The sequence below is a fragment of the Schistocerca americana genome, chromosome 5 (assembly GCF_021461395.2).
Source record: "Schistocerca americana isolate TAMUIC-IGC-003095 chromosome 5, iqSchAmer2.1, whole genome shotgun sequence".
NCBI classification, from domain to species: Eukaryota; Metazoa; Arthropoda; class Insecta; order Orthoptera; family Acrididae; genus Schistocerca; species Schistocerca americana.
Window position 1 is genome coordinate 226,573,091 of NC_060123.1, and position 16,864 is coordinate 226,589,954.

General features: G+C 41.8%; 1 protein-coding gene across 3 annotated transcripts in view; it reads left to right on the top strand.

The window, feature by feature from the left end:
- Nucleotides 1-16,864, top strand: part of LOC124616764 — a 443,813-nt gene that overhangs the window by 414,334 nt on the left and 12,615 nt on the right. For all 3 annotated transcript variants that reach the window (XM_047145148.1, XM_047145147.1, XM_047145149.1), the window contains one exon: nt 5,672-5,770. In XM_047145148.1, the coding sequence (XP_047001104.1) occupies nt 5,672-5,770 (99 nt within the window). The remainder of the gene's footprint in view (nt 1-5,671; nt 5,771-16,864) is intronic.

The window sequence follows — 16,864 nt, forward strand, 5'->3', positions numbered from 1 at the left end:
CCACGTGATGTAAATAATTGTTGGCCAATATCCCTCCTACCAGCAGGATCAAAGGTAATTGAAAAAGTCATGTGCAGTCATGTTAGAATTCCTGAATAAAGGAAAACTGATTTTCTGAACATCAAATGGGTTTTGCAAACACAGATCTATCAATGATTACCTTTTTGCACACTGTGACCAAACCTTCTCTTGTTTCAATTACAGAGAATTCTCCTCTGGATTGTTCATTGACCTAACCAGAACATTTGATTTGGTTAATCAACAGATATTTCTTCAGAAATTAGACAATGTGGCATCCGAAGTGTATGTAATCAATGGTTTGAGCCACACTTATCAAATAGGATGCAAGTAGTTGGAATCTCTAGCAAAGAAAGAACTTGCTCTAACAAAGCTGTGATTACTTGTGATATGCCACAAGGCTCTGTTCTGGGGTTGCTCAGTAGCACATCAGTGCAACAAATGAGTGATCAAATATCAAATACAACGGGTAGGCTGCTGCCCTGGCTTCAGAGAAATAAACTGTTGCTGAATGCAGTCCACATGCTCTTCTATCCATCAAAAAACCACCCTATTCAAATGACACCAATACTAATAGAAGACCATGAAATCAAGCAAGTAGAAGCAACATAATTTTTGGGAATATGGATAGATAACACTTTGGAGTGGAATGTGCAAGGGAAAAAGTACTGAATAAGCTGAGCAGCCTCTGTTACGCATATAGAATCCTCAGCCAAACATGCAACATAGATACATTAAAAACAGCGTACTTTGGCATAATCCATTCAATTTTAACATACGGCATCCCCTTCTGGGGATCATCGTACAAAAACATCTTTATAATGCAGAAAAGGCTATGAAAGATAATGAAGTAAGAACATCGAAGAGGCTCTCAGCTGTAAAATAAACTTCCTATAACCATAAGAAATAGTGAAAGGCTGTCGTTCAGGAAGAAAGTAAAAGAACTACCTGTCACACACACCTTTTACTCAGTTGATGAGTACTTAAAGACAAATATACAATTGCTATCCAAAATAACTTCCCAAATAAATAAGAACACATTTTCACTAATCATCAAATAACACATTAAATTTATTTTTACCTATTCTTAATCTTGTTTTATATACTGAAATAAATTTAATTGTTAGTCAGTTGTGTTAGGACTATAAGAAATAAGCCTATAGTTTGTACTTGTTGTAGTTTCTTAATTCCCATTGTGCATTGAAAGCCCATATACATTACTGTTACATCACTTTCTATGCATCCCCATATAAATATAAACTGCCTGCTATGTGTATTTAGCTTTAAGTCAATTTTTTGTGCCACCATCCATTTAAGCTTATGCATACACAGTTGTATGTTCCATTTCCTTGTAATGATTTCACATAAAATTCACATATGCATTTGGACTAACAATGTTGTCAGAACCTCTGGTTCTTTCAGTTTATCCAACTCCCATGTCCTTAAATCCCTGCCTTTTTGCAGTTTCTTCAGTTTTAATCTGCAGTTCAGAACCAATAAATTGTGGTCAGAGCCCACATCTGCCCCTGGAAATGTCTTACAATTTAAAACCTGGTTCTGAAATCTCTGTCTTACCACAATATAATCAATCCGAAACCTTACAGTGTCTCTAGATCACTTCCATGTAAACAACCTTCTTTCATGCTTCTTAAACCAAGTGTTAGCTATGATTAAATTATGCTCTATGTAAAATTCTATCAGGCGGCTTCCTCTTTCATTCCTTCCTCCCAGTCGATATTCACTTACTACTTTTCCTTCTCTTCCTTTTCCTGCTATCGATTTCCAGTCCCCCAGTTTGAATAATTTATTTCATCTCATCATACATTTCCTCTGCCTCCTCCTCATCTGCAGAGCTAGTTGGCATGTTAACTTGTACTACTGTGGTGGGCGTGGGCATCATGTCTGTCTTGGCTACAATAACGTGTTCACTATGCTGTTCATAGTAGCTTATCTGCATTCATTATTAAACCGACTTGTGCATTACCCCTATTTGATTTTGTGTTTATAATTCTGCTTTCATGTGACCAGAAGCCCTGTTACTCCTGCCACCGAACTTCACTAATTCCCACTATGTCTAGATGTAACCCATCCATTTCCCTTTTTAAATATTCTAACTTACCTGCCTGATTCAAGGATCTGACATTCCATGCTCTGATCCATATAACGCCAGCTTTGTTTCTCCTGATAACGACATCCCCGAGTAGTCCCTGCCCGGAGATCTAAATGGGGGACTATTTTACCTCCATAATATTTTAACCAAGAGGATGTCACCATACAGTAGAGCTGCATGCCCCTGGGAAAAATTATGGATGTAGTTTCTGCTTGTTTCAGCCATTCACAGTAACAGCACAGCCAAGGCCATTTTGGTTGGTGTTACAAGGCCAGATCAGTCAATCATCCAGACTGTTGCCCCTGCAAATACTGAAAAGGCTGCTGTCCCTCTTCAGAAATCATACGTTTGTATGGCCTCTCAGCAGATACCCCACCATTGTGGTTGCACCTATGGTACAGCTATCTGGGGGGGAGGGAGGGGGGGGGGAGCAGACAATATCCATACAATATTTATTATCTGTGGATGGATAAATAAATAACTAAAAATAAATTAAATTATGATCAGCTTTGCGCCTCTACAAGATGCATCCTAAAGTGATAAAAATTCTTTTAGCCTTAGAGCTACTCCCCATCATGTACGTCAAGTTGTAAGCAAACAGTGCACTAAATGCAGTAGTCATTTAAAATTAAGGGGATAGCAGAACTGTGCAAGAAGCTGGAAGGTGGTTGAGTGACAGCAGACAAGGCTTAACTTGTTAAAAAGAATCTTTGTCACCTGAGGATGCATCTTCGAGTGGCACGAAACTGGTCATGACTTTCAGTAGAAAGTATTTCACAGCGAGTGTGGGCTATTTCTTTCAAAATGTGGAACTTTGTGGTTTCTCACAGTTTAAAATAACATTCTTTGTGTATGTTCCTATTTACTCTTTTCCCTTTGAATCCTACAGCTTTTATTTCCCTGAAGAATATTATGCCATTGGCTATGGATCCAAGTGGAGTGGACATTAGTTATGGCCAACTTTTAATTAAGCAGTTGCTTGGAATTAATCCTGTTGACAAACTTGCTAGTAAAAATAATAGTTGATCACCTCATTAAAAGTACATCAATTGTATCATGAAAATTATTCCTTATACATTACACAAATGGCACCTGAACATGTTTATTTTGTCATTTGTGTTCAGTGTAGAGCAAGTAACTTTGTCTTTTATATCACTAATTCCAACACAATTTCCATTCAGTTGATTAACATCTGAAATGAATCCAGTAGTTCTTGTTCCAGTTTCATCCTGATGGATAATCACTTGAATCAGTGTTTGTGAGATGATGTCATTAGTAATTGCACTGGATCTTGTTGAATCCAGTGACATGGGAGAGGAACAAATATTAGAGTAAGATTCAGAACTTCATTATTACAATCATTTGGAGTCTGTTCCCCCAAATTAGCAAAGTGTTACTTAATTACAATCCTTGTTGAAGCTTAAGTTTATAAAGAAACCTGCAGGCCTAAGCATTTGTTATCATCAACTTGTTGCCAAAATAATACTCAGGTGCTTCCACAGAATATATTTTAATTCCGTATCAGCCACTAAGACACTTTTCTAAACTCTAGGGTTGTGTATTTGAAGGAAGCAGCAAGCACATGCTATCCAGAACAAATTTTTCAATTTTCATTTTTTAACATTGTCTCAATTATGATTTTGTGTTTCTTACTGAGTTTATAATAATCAAGGGATCTTGGCAGTGCCATCTTCCACTTTTTCTGCAAGTTGCTTTCACAGTAAATTTTAGTTTAGGATTTTCTCTGTTTGTTTCATAATCAGTCATCCCTCAAGGACCCAAAGCTCTGCTCATTACAATTTATTTTTTAAGTAAAAATGTTGCTTAGTGTCATAGTGATTCGTTCTGTACAATTTGTTGCATGGGAGTAGACAGTCCGCAGCTCGTGGTCGTGCGGTAGCGTTCTCGCTTCCCACACCCGGGTTCCAGGGTTTGATTCCCAGCGGGGTCAGGGATTTTCTCTGCCTCGTGATGACTGGGTGTTGTGTGATGTCCTTAGGTTAGTTAGGTTTAAGTAGTTCTAAGTTCTAGAGGACTGATGACCGTAGATGTTAAGTCCCATAGTGCTCAGAGCCATTTGAGCCATTTTTTTGGGAGTAGACATTACAACTTCTTCTGTGGTTTTTTTTTTTTTTTTTTTTTCTGCCACAGCTTCTGTTATGTGGTTGTCTTACTTATGATTTTCCCCTGAATGATGTTCTTGGATAGGTATTTTGGTAAACAGGAAAAAGCTCCTTCGTTCAGAGACAATCTTTCTCTTCAAATTTCAACGTGTTTACCATCAATGACAAAGAAATTTCCTTTTTAAGTTTATCTTTAATGTGTGAATCATAGGCAGAACAATTGTTAGTGAAATCTCAGTTCTTTTCATGGAATTGCTCTTACCCATCTTTAAAATTCCATTTTTGGAGGTAAGATTCAGAAGGAAGTAGGCTGCAGTAGGTACTGGGAGATGAAGAAGCTTGCACAGGATAGAGTAGCATGGAGAGCTGCATCAAACCAGTCTCAGGACTGAAGACCACAACAACAACAACAACAAGGAAATGTTTACTTTTACTTTCTCTGTAGCCAGATCAGCAGGCTGGAATGAAATGTGGGCATTATTTCTTCTTCTTCTTCTTCTTCTTCTTCTTCTTCTCCTCCTCCTCCTCCTCTTGTACATATAAGTAACCAAATGACCTAGCATTACGTTCTCACTGCAGCTTTCACATACTCAGCATTCACACATAATAATATAAGTAAAATCACGAAAGAAGTGCAGACAGTTTCAGTGGTCACCATCCATGGAATCAGGAAACAGTGATGTTAGTAGTTTAATGACACTATTATTAAAAGGATAGATCGCTACTCACGATACAGAGGAGAGGCTGAGCCGCCCACACCAAATTGCTATTAATTGTGTGAGCTTTCTGCCAAAAGGAAAATTCTGTCTCATGCTCTAGAGTATATTTTCTTCTGAATTTGTTTTTATTCAGCCAGTCTTCAGCTTTTCGTGTCTTAAAATGGAAGTTTGCTAGGAAACCTTACCCTTATCTTTCAGATTATGGTCTATAACAAGTTAGTCATATCTTTTTCCTCGTGATTAGGACTTCAACCACCAAATACCAGACACTCAATGAGTAGAAGTGTGTAAATTACAAGACAAAATACAGAAGCTGTATTTATTGTAAGAAACTAAGCAGTACAGTCTCTTAATCAGTTTTTACATAAAAAAGTTAAAAAAACTAAATGCTTTGAGGGTAAGTGTTTGTTTTCCTTACCTTCATTTCGGGGTGGATTGTATTAAATATTAAGCCTATAAAACAATATATTTAATTTATTGATGAGACACAAAGATGAAGTTGTTGGTGTATGTTATGAATAAAACTGACACCATTAGGCTGTTGTGAGACAGTCCTGTCTTTAATGGTTATTTTTTCCTACTAAGTATGATTTGTGGCATATCTTATCAACCTAAAAATTGAGATAATTTGTAACAGAATCTGTTGATGGATAATAAAACTGCCTACTACAATAATATTGCTTTTCTCTAAAAATTTCCAGGCAATTCATGATGGAATTAACTGCCGACAATATCAAGAGCAAGTGAAACAGCAGTCAGAGACCAATGCTGAAGCTCGAAGAACCAGGGAGATGCTTGAGGTATATTTCTTAAAATAAGATCAAGTAATAACTTGTCTTGATTTTTTGGAAGTAAGTAAATAAAGCTGAAAATAGTTACAAGTTCCCACATTAAAAATATTGTAAACAGAAAAAAAGTTCTAAAAATTATAATGGGATAATCTTAATCTTCTCTGCCTCTCCCCCCCCCCCCCCCCCTTTCACCCCGAAACGAAATATTTAGCTATACTTCACAACACGTAACTGCTTGCTCACTAGTTGTAATAGTGGCACACACAGTGAGAAAAATGTTGAGGAGGAGAGTTATTGACAAACTGGGAGAATATTTGATCGAAGATGATTATTGTTAACAAAATTATTTTGCTTTGCTACATGGAAGGTGGAAAACCGAGGGGTCATACTGTGCAAATTGAACCAGTTAAACTACAAGAATGTAATTGTGTCTCACAAATCTCTGCCACAGTAAAAAGAGTTTTAGGATTTTATGTTCTTTATTTATTAGAAATTTAATCACACCATTAAAAGCTATTATATAATTGGACTTTACTGGTGGGAATAAAACTGATGGTACTGTAGTGCCATCACTGCTTTTTACATGGCTGAGTAAAATAATGCCACTGCTGCAGCTAATGCAAGAGGCCATGGAAGTGGGTCAGACTGGAGATGGCAAGATGCAGTTATATCAGCGGCTACCTGCTGATAAGGCAAGTACTGATTCCAAAGTCTTGAGGCAGTTACCACATGCTGTAACAGAGCAGAGGCATCACAGGCATAATAGCATTGATGCAGCAGAAGGGCAGAGCCACTGTGGCATGGATGACCTGGTTGCTTCACATTCGACTCACAGTTCTGCTGTGACTTACATGATAGAAGCCAGTACTGCAGCGAAACAAAGATGGACCAAGTCCCTATGAATACTTGTCATTTTTAGTCAAAAGTGGTCTGCAGCTTCCAGGAAAAAGGGGGGGGGGGAATTGTGGAAGGGGGGCAAGGATCTACAATGGTCTACAATTGTATGTGGGTTACCATGTTACTGCCTCTCAACTGTGCCGCTGCTAGCTGCATCCCTGCTGTTTGCATTGAGACAAGTGCTACAGACTTAGAGCCCTGCAACTGGCAGACAGCTGTTACTGGTCTCCTACCCTGTGGGTTTACAGTTCAATCATGGGGCTGTACAGCCACTCGGCCACCATAACTTGTGCAGGCAAACTCATTGTTGCCTGCTGCTGTTCTTGTGGGCAGACACTGATGCTGCTGTGAGCCATCGCATCCTTGCTGGGTCCACCAAATGATTTTCTGTGCCTCAGTACGGATTGTCTGATGCAGTCTATCTGCCTTTAGCCTGCGTTGTGGACAAACTTCTTGTCACTCGCTGTTATGATCGGCGTCCTTGCCAGTTTTTTCCCATCATCATTGTATCGGCTGCATGATGCTTCCGATGGTCGCAGCTCTTTGCAGGCTGCCTATAGCTTACATCTTGGAGACAATGGCTTCTCCAAGCATCATGATGATTGCTCTAGTTTATTGAGTAACACGTGAATTTTCTAACAATGATGTTTTCATGTTGATACATCAGCACACATTGCTCCACTGCTACCCCACACAGGGATGTGTACTACTGGCTTCACGACACTAACAGCTCAGTACCACAGCCTGTTGTGGATGTCAACCACTTCCAACCATTACAAGTGGTATCAGAAGTGGGATTAATGACTGTAGCTGGATCCAGGACAATGTCAGTATCTGCAGTGTGCAGCATCTAAATCCACTGGGGTGAGTGAGCCCACTCCCCCCTCCACACACACACACACACACCCCACCCCTACCCAGAGTATCATGTTGAGTCAGTGCATCTTCTGCCAGATTTTTAATTCTATTTTCATTTGTGAAAGAAAATAATTAAACTCAGATGATGTTCTCAGGATGTGTAGATATGAACATTAGTTTTCACCTGGATAGTATGGGCAATATGTCTTATCATGAGCAAGTGGTGTGGCTCATCGTGTATAAGTGAATACAGTGTTGGCATTGTGTAGTGCTTCAAGAGGTGAAGCTAAGTTATGATGAGAAGTATTATAATAATACTACCATATAAGTGCCCAGTATGCAGCATTTGACCTGGCTGATAGTTTTGCCAAAAGTACACTGCATCAGTAGCACCCGAAGGCAGTCAGAATTTTTGCAACAGTAGCGAGCTCCACGGCAAATGGCTGTGTCCCAGCGAACGATGACATAAGACACAGCTGTGTCTACACTGGGGATGGTGGAAGGGGGCTGCCATGTCTGGGACTCAGCCCTCTGCTTCACTGGGCAGTAGTCTCGCTCATTGATGGGGTGGGCCCAGAATAACTCTACCACACCATGGCAACAAGTCCCCGTGGTGGACGTGGTGCAAGAGGCAGGTACTACAATGGAGAACCAAACTCGTGACTGCCTGGCGACTCCATGTTGTCCTTGTCAAACATAGCACCTGTTTCCTGATAGTACTGCTAGGCTGTGAATGAATGAGCTATCAAAATAATAGCTATTTATACAGGTTAGTGGTGCACCTGTTATGTCAGTGCTCTGCTTCTGGTCAGATTCTTGACAGCATCACTGAAGTTTGTCTGGGAGAAATCCCCTTGCCTGTGCTCCAAGAACAGTGTTTCACTGCTGCACTGGCAGGTTTTTCAGAGCTGAGTCTGGCCAATCCTTGCTGTGAATGCCAACACTTCACACTTGCCAGCTGCTACTGTGATGCTTTACCACTAAACTCCCACAGACTTGCCACAAAATAGCGGTGCTACAATGACCCATTCTACGGGATGACTCAGACTCCTGAGATCCCACTTAAGACCAATCTATAACATAGATTCCTAAGTCATGTGAACATCATATAACTGTTACAGAGCAAGTTTTCACTACAAGAGTGTCAAAAAGGCTCACTCACAAGCATCAGAGACTGCACTTAAAGTACAAATCTTACTTAGTAGATTTCCTCTTACACTATTGGGTTACATAAAACTATTCCATTTAATAGCCTATTAGTTCACTTGGAACACACATCACATCATGCCTTTACTTTTTTACTTCCTGCTAGTCATTTGCCATTGATAATTTTCCCTTGTTCGTGGTGTCATATTGTCCTAAGTTCTAGGGAATACATTCCTCATCAACATTCACTTTACAGTATCTCACATACACCCACTACGGCTATCATCACCTTGGAATCTCTCCTCATGTAGCTTTATCTCACAACATCCCTCAAGGACCCAAAGCTCTGCTCATTATCCTAAACATATTTCACTACTATATGCACGTAGCCATGTTCTTACACACACACACACACACACACACACACACACAACATCCCTCAAGGACCCAAAGCTTTGCTCATTATCCTAAACATATTTCACTACTATATGCATGTAGCCATGTTCTTACACACACACACACACACACACACACACACACACACACACACACACACACACACATTAGCATCTTGTTTGTCTACCCATTGGTTTCTTAACCTCCAATATTGGGACATCTTTCAGAACTTTCCCCCTGCAACAATAGTTCCTCTTTTTCTTTCCTAGAAAGCATATTTCTGGACCTGTCCTCACACATGAACCACATATGGTACTACCACACACAGTACTCCAAACATTGTCCCACTTATCACTCTCATTGTAGTACTCATCACAGACTGAATTTCTCCAGGAATACTTGATTTTCTGGTACTCCTTGCCCACCCAAAGTAACTTCCTGGTGCTTAGTGGCACTATATCATATGAATTAAACCTTAGCATACTTGCAAGCACTTTAACTGATTTGTCCCATATGGCAGATGTATCTCATGACATCTCTAAATTGGTAACAGTTTCCCGTTGCTGAAGGTTTACTCTCTCGTTTGCTTTGTACTCTTCACCTACTTTACACTCGCCATGCATATCAGACTGTTGTGACATTGTAAACAGCTTGCAACTCACATCAGCAGTTTGCTCTACAAGGCTGTGATCTAGCCCTTGCACTAATGCAACACTGCAAACCTCAGGCTTACTCTCCTCAACAGACTCAGCCCTATTGTCTGTATCTTCAACTGCATGAACACATCTCCTCTTTCTTACTCTGTGTTTACCCTGCTTCTGAGGAAATAAATGTATGTGTCTGTATCATTTTGACCACAACGTTTGCTACACAACTGTCAAAAACTTCCTTGCATTTCTCATAGCATCTAAAATAACATCAGCAGCAGCAGTTCCACTCTGCATATCGTGAAAATCATCAGCACATGCTCTTCCCTGTCCATCTGGGTCAAGCACCTTGGTTTATAAACAACACTCATTATACCCCAGTGGGATAGACATTAATGCACTTGTGTCGCCCACATTGCTATCCACACACTTATTCACTTTGGTACAGACCACACTTTTTCTACCCCAGAATCCACAGTTCCACATGGTATCAGAGCTCCTATATTATTTTCCTTGACTTTAACAATATTATTATTCTGTACATTGTGTAAACTGCAAGGAATTTGCAAAATGTCACTACTCTGACTAATTGCGTCATCTTCCCTCTCAACAACTTGTCCCACTAGTCATCAAATTCTGTCTTACCCCTTACCAGAGCGACAGTTTCATCTATATTAACAGTTGTTGGATGTACTGCATGAAGAGGCAAACTATCCCCAGACCTGTCTCACTCGCTTCCAGTTTCCTCCTTCTCCCTCCTCTCTGCTTCTCTTCCTCCATTCTTTCCATCATCTCTAAAATCATCCTATTCGTCATGTCCTGATGTTGATTTTCAATACAAGAATCATCGAATCTTCTCTGCACCTCCTCTGTAAACTCCAAAGTTTTGCATTAAGCCATTTCCTTTTGCCTTTCCTGAAGTGCTTCCAGTCTCTCAGACAACTTTGTATTATCCACTTGTAACTTATCCACTTTGACTTTTACAATTTTTAATGCCTACCTTTTATAAACTAAACACACAAAAATGCTAAGAATGCTTAAATGTACTATTGTTGCAAATTTCTCACTATTTTACATGGTTACCTACAGGCCGTATTCCTTGCTCTATACCTTTGGCCTTTCCAAACAGTGCAAACTACAATCCTCATACTCTGGTTCCCTGAGAATTCCATTCGATAAATGCAGCAAAACAAATTCAAATTACGAGAACATGTAACTGTAACACAATCGTATTACTTCTCAGAACTTTACCTCAGTGACTACTCGTTAGTTTCACCTTGTGATTCATTACTTGTGGTTAACAGCTTGCATACTACTAATGAGTGAGCGACACCTCTAGCTTGTGATAACACCTCTTGCAAAAGTGAATATTCTTATTTCCACATCCACAGAAATCTGCCTGTGTTTACCTGCCCCATACTGAGCCCATAAATATAATTACATATCTGATGAAAGACTCCCCTGGCTTGCCATGATACTCACAGTCAAACAAAATTACTGCACTCTCTTCACCACATGTTGATGACACTGCAACTCTACACAAGTTGAGTGAATTGTGTTTTATTCATCTCATGACATACATTTGCAATCCATTTGGTTTGTGTACAGGAGACATGTCAAAAATTTATAAAACAATTACAATGAGTTTTACATTAATAAATAATAGCACTATAATAAATAACAACACTATACGGATAACACATTGTACCCAGCTCAAATTTCCAGTTTGTCCCACATGAATTCATCCACTCACACGTCAGTGTCAGTACCTCATATAGCTTTCTTTTAAATGAACCTAAATTCATCTGCATCTTCTTCTTCCACAGATGGTAGTTGTATGTGTTGTTGCTCATTCTGCTGTCAACAAATGATATGGTGATGGGGTAAAAGGTCCCACTGCTGATGTCAAATGAAGCAGACCCCTGGGGTTGGGGGTGGGGGGGGGGGGGCGGCTTCAATGCAGGATGGCTGGCAGCCGGGAGCTGTGGCAAAGTTGTGGCCTTGTGGTGCCCTGGAGGAAGAAGGCTATTAAAATAAACACTTAATTTCTCTCAGGCTTTTGTCTTCTGCCTATGTAAAGTAGTGACCACGCCCCTCTCATTACTTGGCAAGGTCCAGATGGCTGATGTGATAATCAGCATCCAGCCAGCTAGCTGTGAAACATGTGCCCAGGAGTGCCCTATATGCGGCACATGACCTGGTTATGTGACTCACATCACAAGCCCATTGTATCAGAATGCTCGAAGGTGGTTAGAATTCTTTCAGCAGTAGCCAGCTCCTCAGGGGATGTCTGAGTTGAGTACACAAAATAGTACACAAAATAGTAGAATCGCAACACTGTGAAAATGTGATTTGTCAAGGACATTTGTTTGAAGGAAAGATTCTTCCAGTATTATTTTTGCTTTCTTGTATGATGAGTCAATTGAGTTATGTTCATGTGTGAAAAATGAGGGGAGTCCAGAACACCTATAGCTGCTTGGGAGGGATGCATTTCTGCAGGGCAGTTGCTTCAACACATGCAGCAGTACTGACATAACCAGCACCACACAGTCTCAGCTGTGTCACAATATTTAACACCTTGGTAGCTCAGCACCGTGGTGGCTCAGACTCTGCTTTGTGCAGTCTTCGTCTTTGTTAGATGGAGAACTACCAAGTCACATGAAACTCCAGTAGACCAACTGCCAATGAACTACACTCCTGGAAATTGAAATAAGAACACCGTGAATTCATTGTCCCAGGAAGGGGAAACTTTATTGACACATTCCTGGGGTCAGATACATCACATGATCACACTGACAGAACCACAGGCACATAGACACAGGCAACAGAGCATGCACAATGTCGGCACTAGTACAGTGTATATCCACCTTTCGCAGCAATGCAGGCTGCTATTCTCCCATGGAGACGATCGTAGAGATGCTGGATGTAGTCCTGTGGAACGGCTTGCCATGCCATTTCCACCTGGCGCCTTAGTTGGACCAGCGTTCGTGCTGGACGTGCAGACCGCGTGAGACGACGCTTCATCCAGTCCCAAACATGCTCAATGGGGGACAGATCCGGAGATCTTGCTGGCCAGGGTAGTTGACTTACACCTTCTAGAGCACGTTGGGTGGTACGGGATACATGCGGATGTGCATTGTCCTGTTGGAACAGCAAGTTCCTTTGCCGGTCTAGGAATGGTAGAACGATGGGTTCGATGACGGTTTGGATGTACCGTGCACTATTCAGTGTCCCCTCGACGATCACCAGTGGTGTACGGCCAGTGTAGGAGACCGCTCCCCACACCATGATGCCGGGTGTTGGCCCTGTGTGCCTCGGTCGTATGCAGTCCTGATTGTGGTGCTCACCTGCACGGCGCCAAACACACATACGACCATCATTGGCACCAAGGCAGAAGCGACTCTCATCGCTGAAGACGACACGTCTCCATTCGTCCCTCCATTCACGCCTGTCGCGACACCACTGGAGGCGGGCTGCACGATGTTGGGGCGTGAGCGGAAGACGGCCTAACGGTGTGCGGAACTGTAGCCCAGCTTCATGGAGACGGTTGCGAATGGTCCTCGCCGATACCCCAGGAGCAACAGTGTCCCTAATTTGCTGGGAAGTGGCGGTGCGGTCCCCTACGGCACTGCGTAGGATCCTACGGTCTTGGCGTGCATCTGTGCGTCGCTGCGGTCCGGTCCCAGGTCGACGGGCACGTGCACCTTCCGCCGACCACTGGCGACAACATCGATGTACTGTGGAGACCTCACGCCCCACGTGTTGAGCAATTCGGCGGTACGTCCACCCGGCTTCCCGCATGCCCACTATACGCCCTCGCTCAAAGTCCGTCAACTGCACATACGGTTCACGTCCACGCTGTCGCGGCATGCTACCAGTGTTAAAGACTACGATGGAGCTCCGTATGCCACGGCAAACTGGCTGACACTGACGGCGGCGGTGCACAAATGCTGCGCAGCTAGCGCCATTCGACGGCCAACACCGCGGTTCCTGGTGTGTCCGCTGTGCCGTGCGTGTGATCATTGCTTGTACAGCCCTCTCGCAGTGTCCGGAGCAAGTATGGTGGGTCTGACACACCGGTGTCAATGTGTTCTTTTTTCCATTTCCAGGAGTGTAGATTACACACAGCCAGTAAGGAATAGTTAAGCAAAATTTGGTATAGGCACTCCTGATAAGCATAAGAAATTTATTGAGTAAATATATTTATTGTTATATAAAAACAAAGATGAGGTGACTTACCGAACAAAAGCGCTGGCAGGTCGATAGACACACAAACAAACACAAACATACACACAAAATTCAAGCTTTCGCAACAAACTGTTGCCTCATCAGGAAAGAGGGAAGGAGAGGGGAAGACGAAAGGAAGTGGGTTTTAAAGGAGAGGGTAAGGAGTCATTCCAATCCCGGGAGCGGAAAGACTTACCTTAGGGGGAAAGAAGGACAGGTATACACTCGCACACACACACATATCCATCCACACATACAGACACAAGCAATATGATAGAAAAGGCTGCTGCGGCAAAACAAGTAAGGGTCAAGTCTGTATAAATACTTGTCATTTTTAGTTAAAGGTATCGCAGTCTGCCAGCTATCAGTCACGGGAGGGAGGGGGGTGGGGGTGGGAGGGGGGGGGGTGACCTTCTATCCTCTGCAAGTCATCACGGGTGAGCAAGTCACCACCTCTGGACTCTTATCACTGCTAACCATGTCCCTAGTCTCTGCTGTTTGCATTGAAGGCAGCACTGCAGACTTAGTGCCCTCCAAGGAGCAGGCCACCTAGGGCCTGACTTCTCTGAGCATAATTGCAACTGCTTTAGTTTACTGAGTGTTAAATGAATATTCTAGCAATGATATTTTCATGTTGATATGTCAGATGACTACCAGCCACCACTGCTCCATTGCTACACAACTGATATATTATTTTATATCACATGGGGATGATGCTAGCAATTCTGGTAATACATCACATATGGAAGGGTCTAAGGGATGTGGACGTGGATGTGGGGTCAGATAGCACTTCATGTTGAAACTGTGTGACTGTGTGTGTGTGTGTGTGTGTGTGTGTGTGTGTGTGTGTGTGTGTGTGAGAGAGAGAGAGAGAGAGAGAGAGAGAGATAGAGAGAGAGAGAGGGAGAGAGAGAGAGAGAGAGAGAGAGAGAGATAGTTAGGATGTATGAGAACATGCAAGGCATGTAGGATGTGTTGCAAGGCAGGTGGGGTGTGTTAAAATATTAACAGCAGGTCAGGGTGCTGAAGGACATATAATTCAAAGAAGTGTAGAGATTCAACTTTAGAACAGCTGTAGTGTATACAAAGGTCTTCTAGCTGTTTGAGGATGTGTAGGAAATTCATGAACTGGTACAAGTTGTGGTCGGGGGAAGTTAGCCAAATACAGAAAGTGAGAAGAATTGTATGGTGTTGAAGAATTTGAGGAAGTGTTGGAACTTTACAGTAGTAGATGACAGTGCAAAGCACTAGCAGAAATCCGCGCAACATTTACATGGGTGAGGATGGCACAGATGAGGGATAGCTGGTGGGTGATAGCTGATGGATCTGTTTCCTCTGTTTTGCTAATTATAAGTTTTAGTCTGTTACTGTCTTTATTTTTGGAGGCTAGTAACTGGGGATTGCACATAGGTTTTTAAGTGTTAGTCCTACTTATATTAGTGTTTTGTGTAGGTGAAATGGACAGTTGTGGACTGTTAAGTAGACATATGGAGGGCAAAAAGAATATACAATTTTCCTCATAATTATTGACAGGCGTTTTTCCATGTTGATGGAGATGTCTCATAAGTTACACCAGGTCAGGTATTCAAAGAGTACTTATTTGAAAGGATCTAAATGTTTCCACTTACTTTTTTAAAATAAAAATGATTCTTTAAGAATGCAGAACCTTGAGGCTGTGACACTGAATAAAAAATTTTCGGGCCTCCAGCTGCAGCAAGTGAATACAATTACGCAAGCTTTCGGCCAAGCAGTGCTTGTCCATTGTCAAGTGCTACAATTGCCATTGGCTGCCAGCATGCCCCTATATATGCTAGTTGCTGACTGATATCACTGGTGCTCACTGTGCATCATCATATATGGGCATACCTTAACTCTGTGTTCGGTGTGCATGCTTCAACCATGTGATTGCTGGAACTCATTCTGTGCTGAAGCTGCAGGCTGCCATCTCTGTTAAGGTTGTTACTGTTGATTTTTACTTCAATGGCTTCTTCAAATGCACAGTTCCAGAAGCCATTAATGTGAACGACAAAAGAGGTTTCTTCAAATTTGATCCAGTTACCATTTTCTAAAGCATGCTAAACTAAAGTGAATTTCTCAGGGTAGTATAGATGATAAAACCTCTCATGTTCCTTCCTGCACTAATTGTGCTACGCTGCATACTATTTGTGTGATGTAAGACTGGCCACGTTCGCTAGTTATCTGGTAGACATCAGGTGTTCTGAGTCCTTCTCCATCTTTAACTAGTTTCAGTAACTGCCACATTTTTGTTGGAGGCATGAAAATTGATTTTATCTTGTGCCCTTTAAGCAGATGGCTTGTCTTGCCCAACATGAAGCCACAGAATGGCAAGAAAGCAAGATTCTTTTCCTGCTGCTCATTGGTGATCTTATTGTGATTCTTGCTCAAAATCACTTCCTTTATTTGATGAACATTGTAGCCATTGTTCCTGAAAACCTGGCAGAGGTGGCTCAACTCGTGAGGCAGGCTATAAGCATCTGTTATCATTCTTGCACGATGCACCAATATTTGTAACATAGCGCTCTTCTGTGTTAAGTCATGATGGCTGATGGTGCGCAAGTAAGATTGGTGTGATAGGTTTTCTATAGATGCTGTAGCCATGGGATCCATTTCATTTTCAGCAACCAAAGACATCAAAGGAAGGGCAATGTGCTGTCTTTTTCCACCTCCATGGTGAACTGGATGTTACTGTTAATGCTGTTAAAGATGCAGCAGGTCTCAGAAAACTTGGGGTCTACAATTCTATCTTGCAAGTGAGGCCAGTCTTATGTCGGACGAATGTTACACACTGTAGGGTAGTGCAGGGAGGAACACAGCAGGTTTTATGCCTACACTACCCCAAGAAATCCGCTTTAGCTGAGCATGCTTCAGAAAATGATCACTGGATCAAATTTGACAAAACTACTGTTGTGGC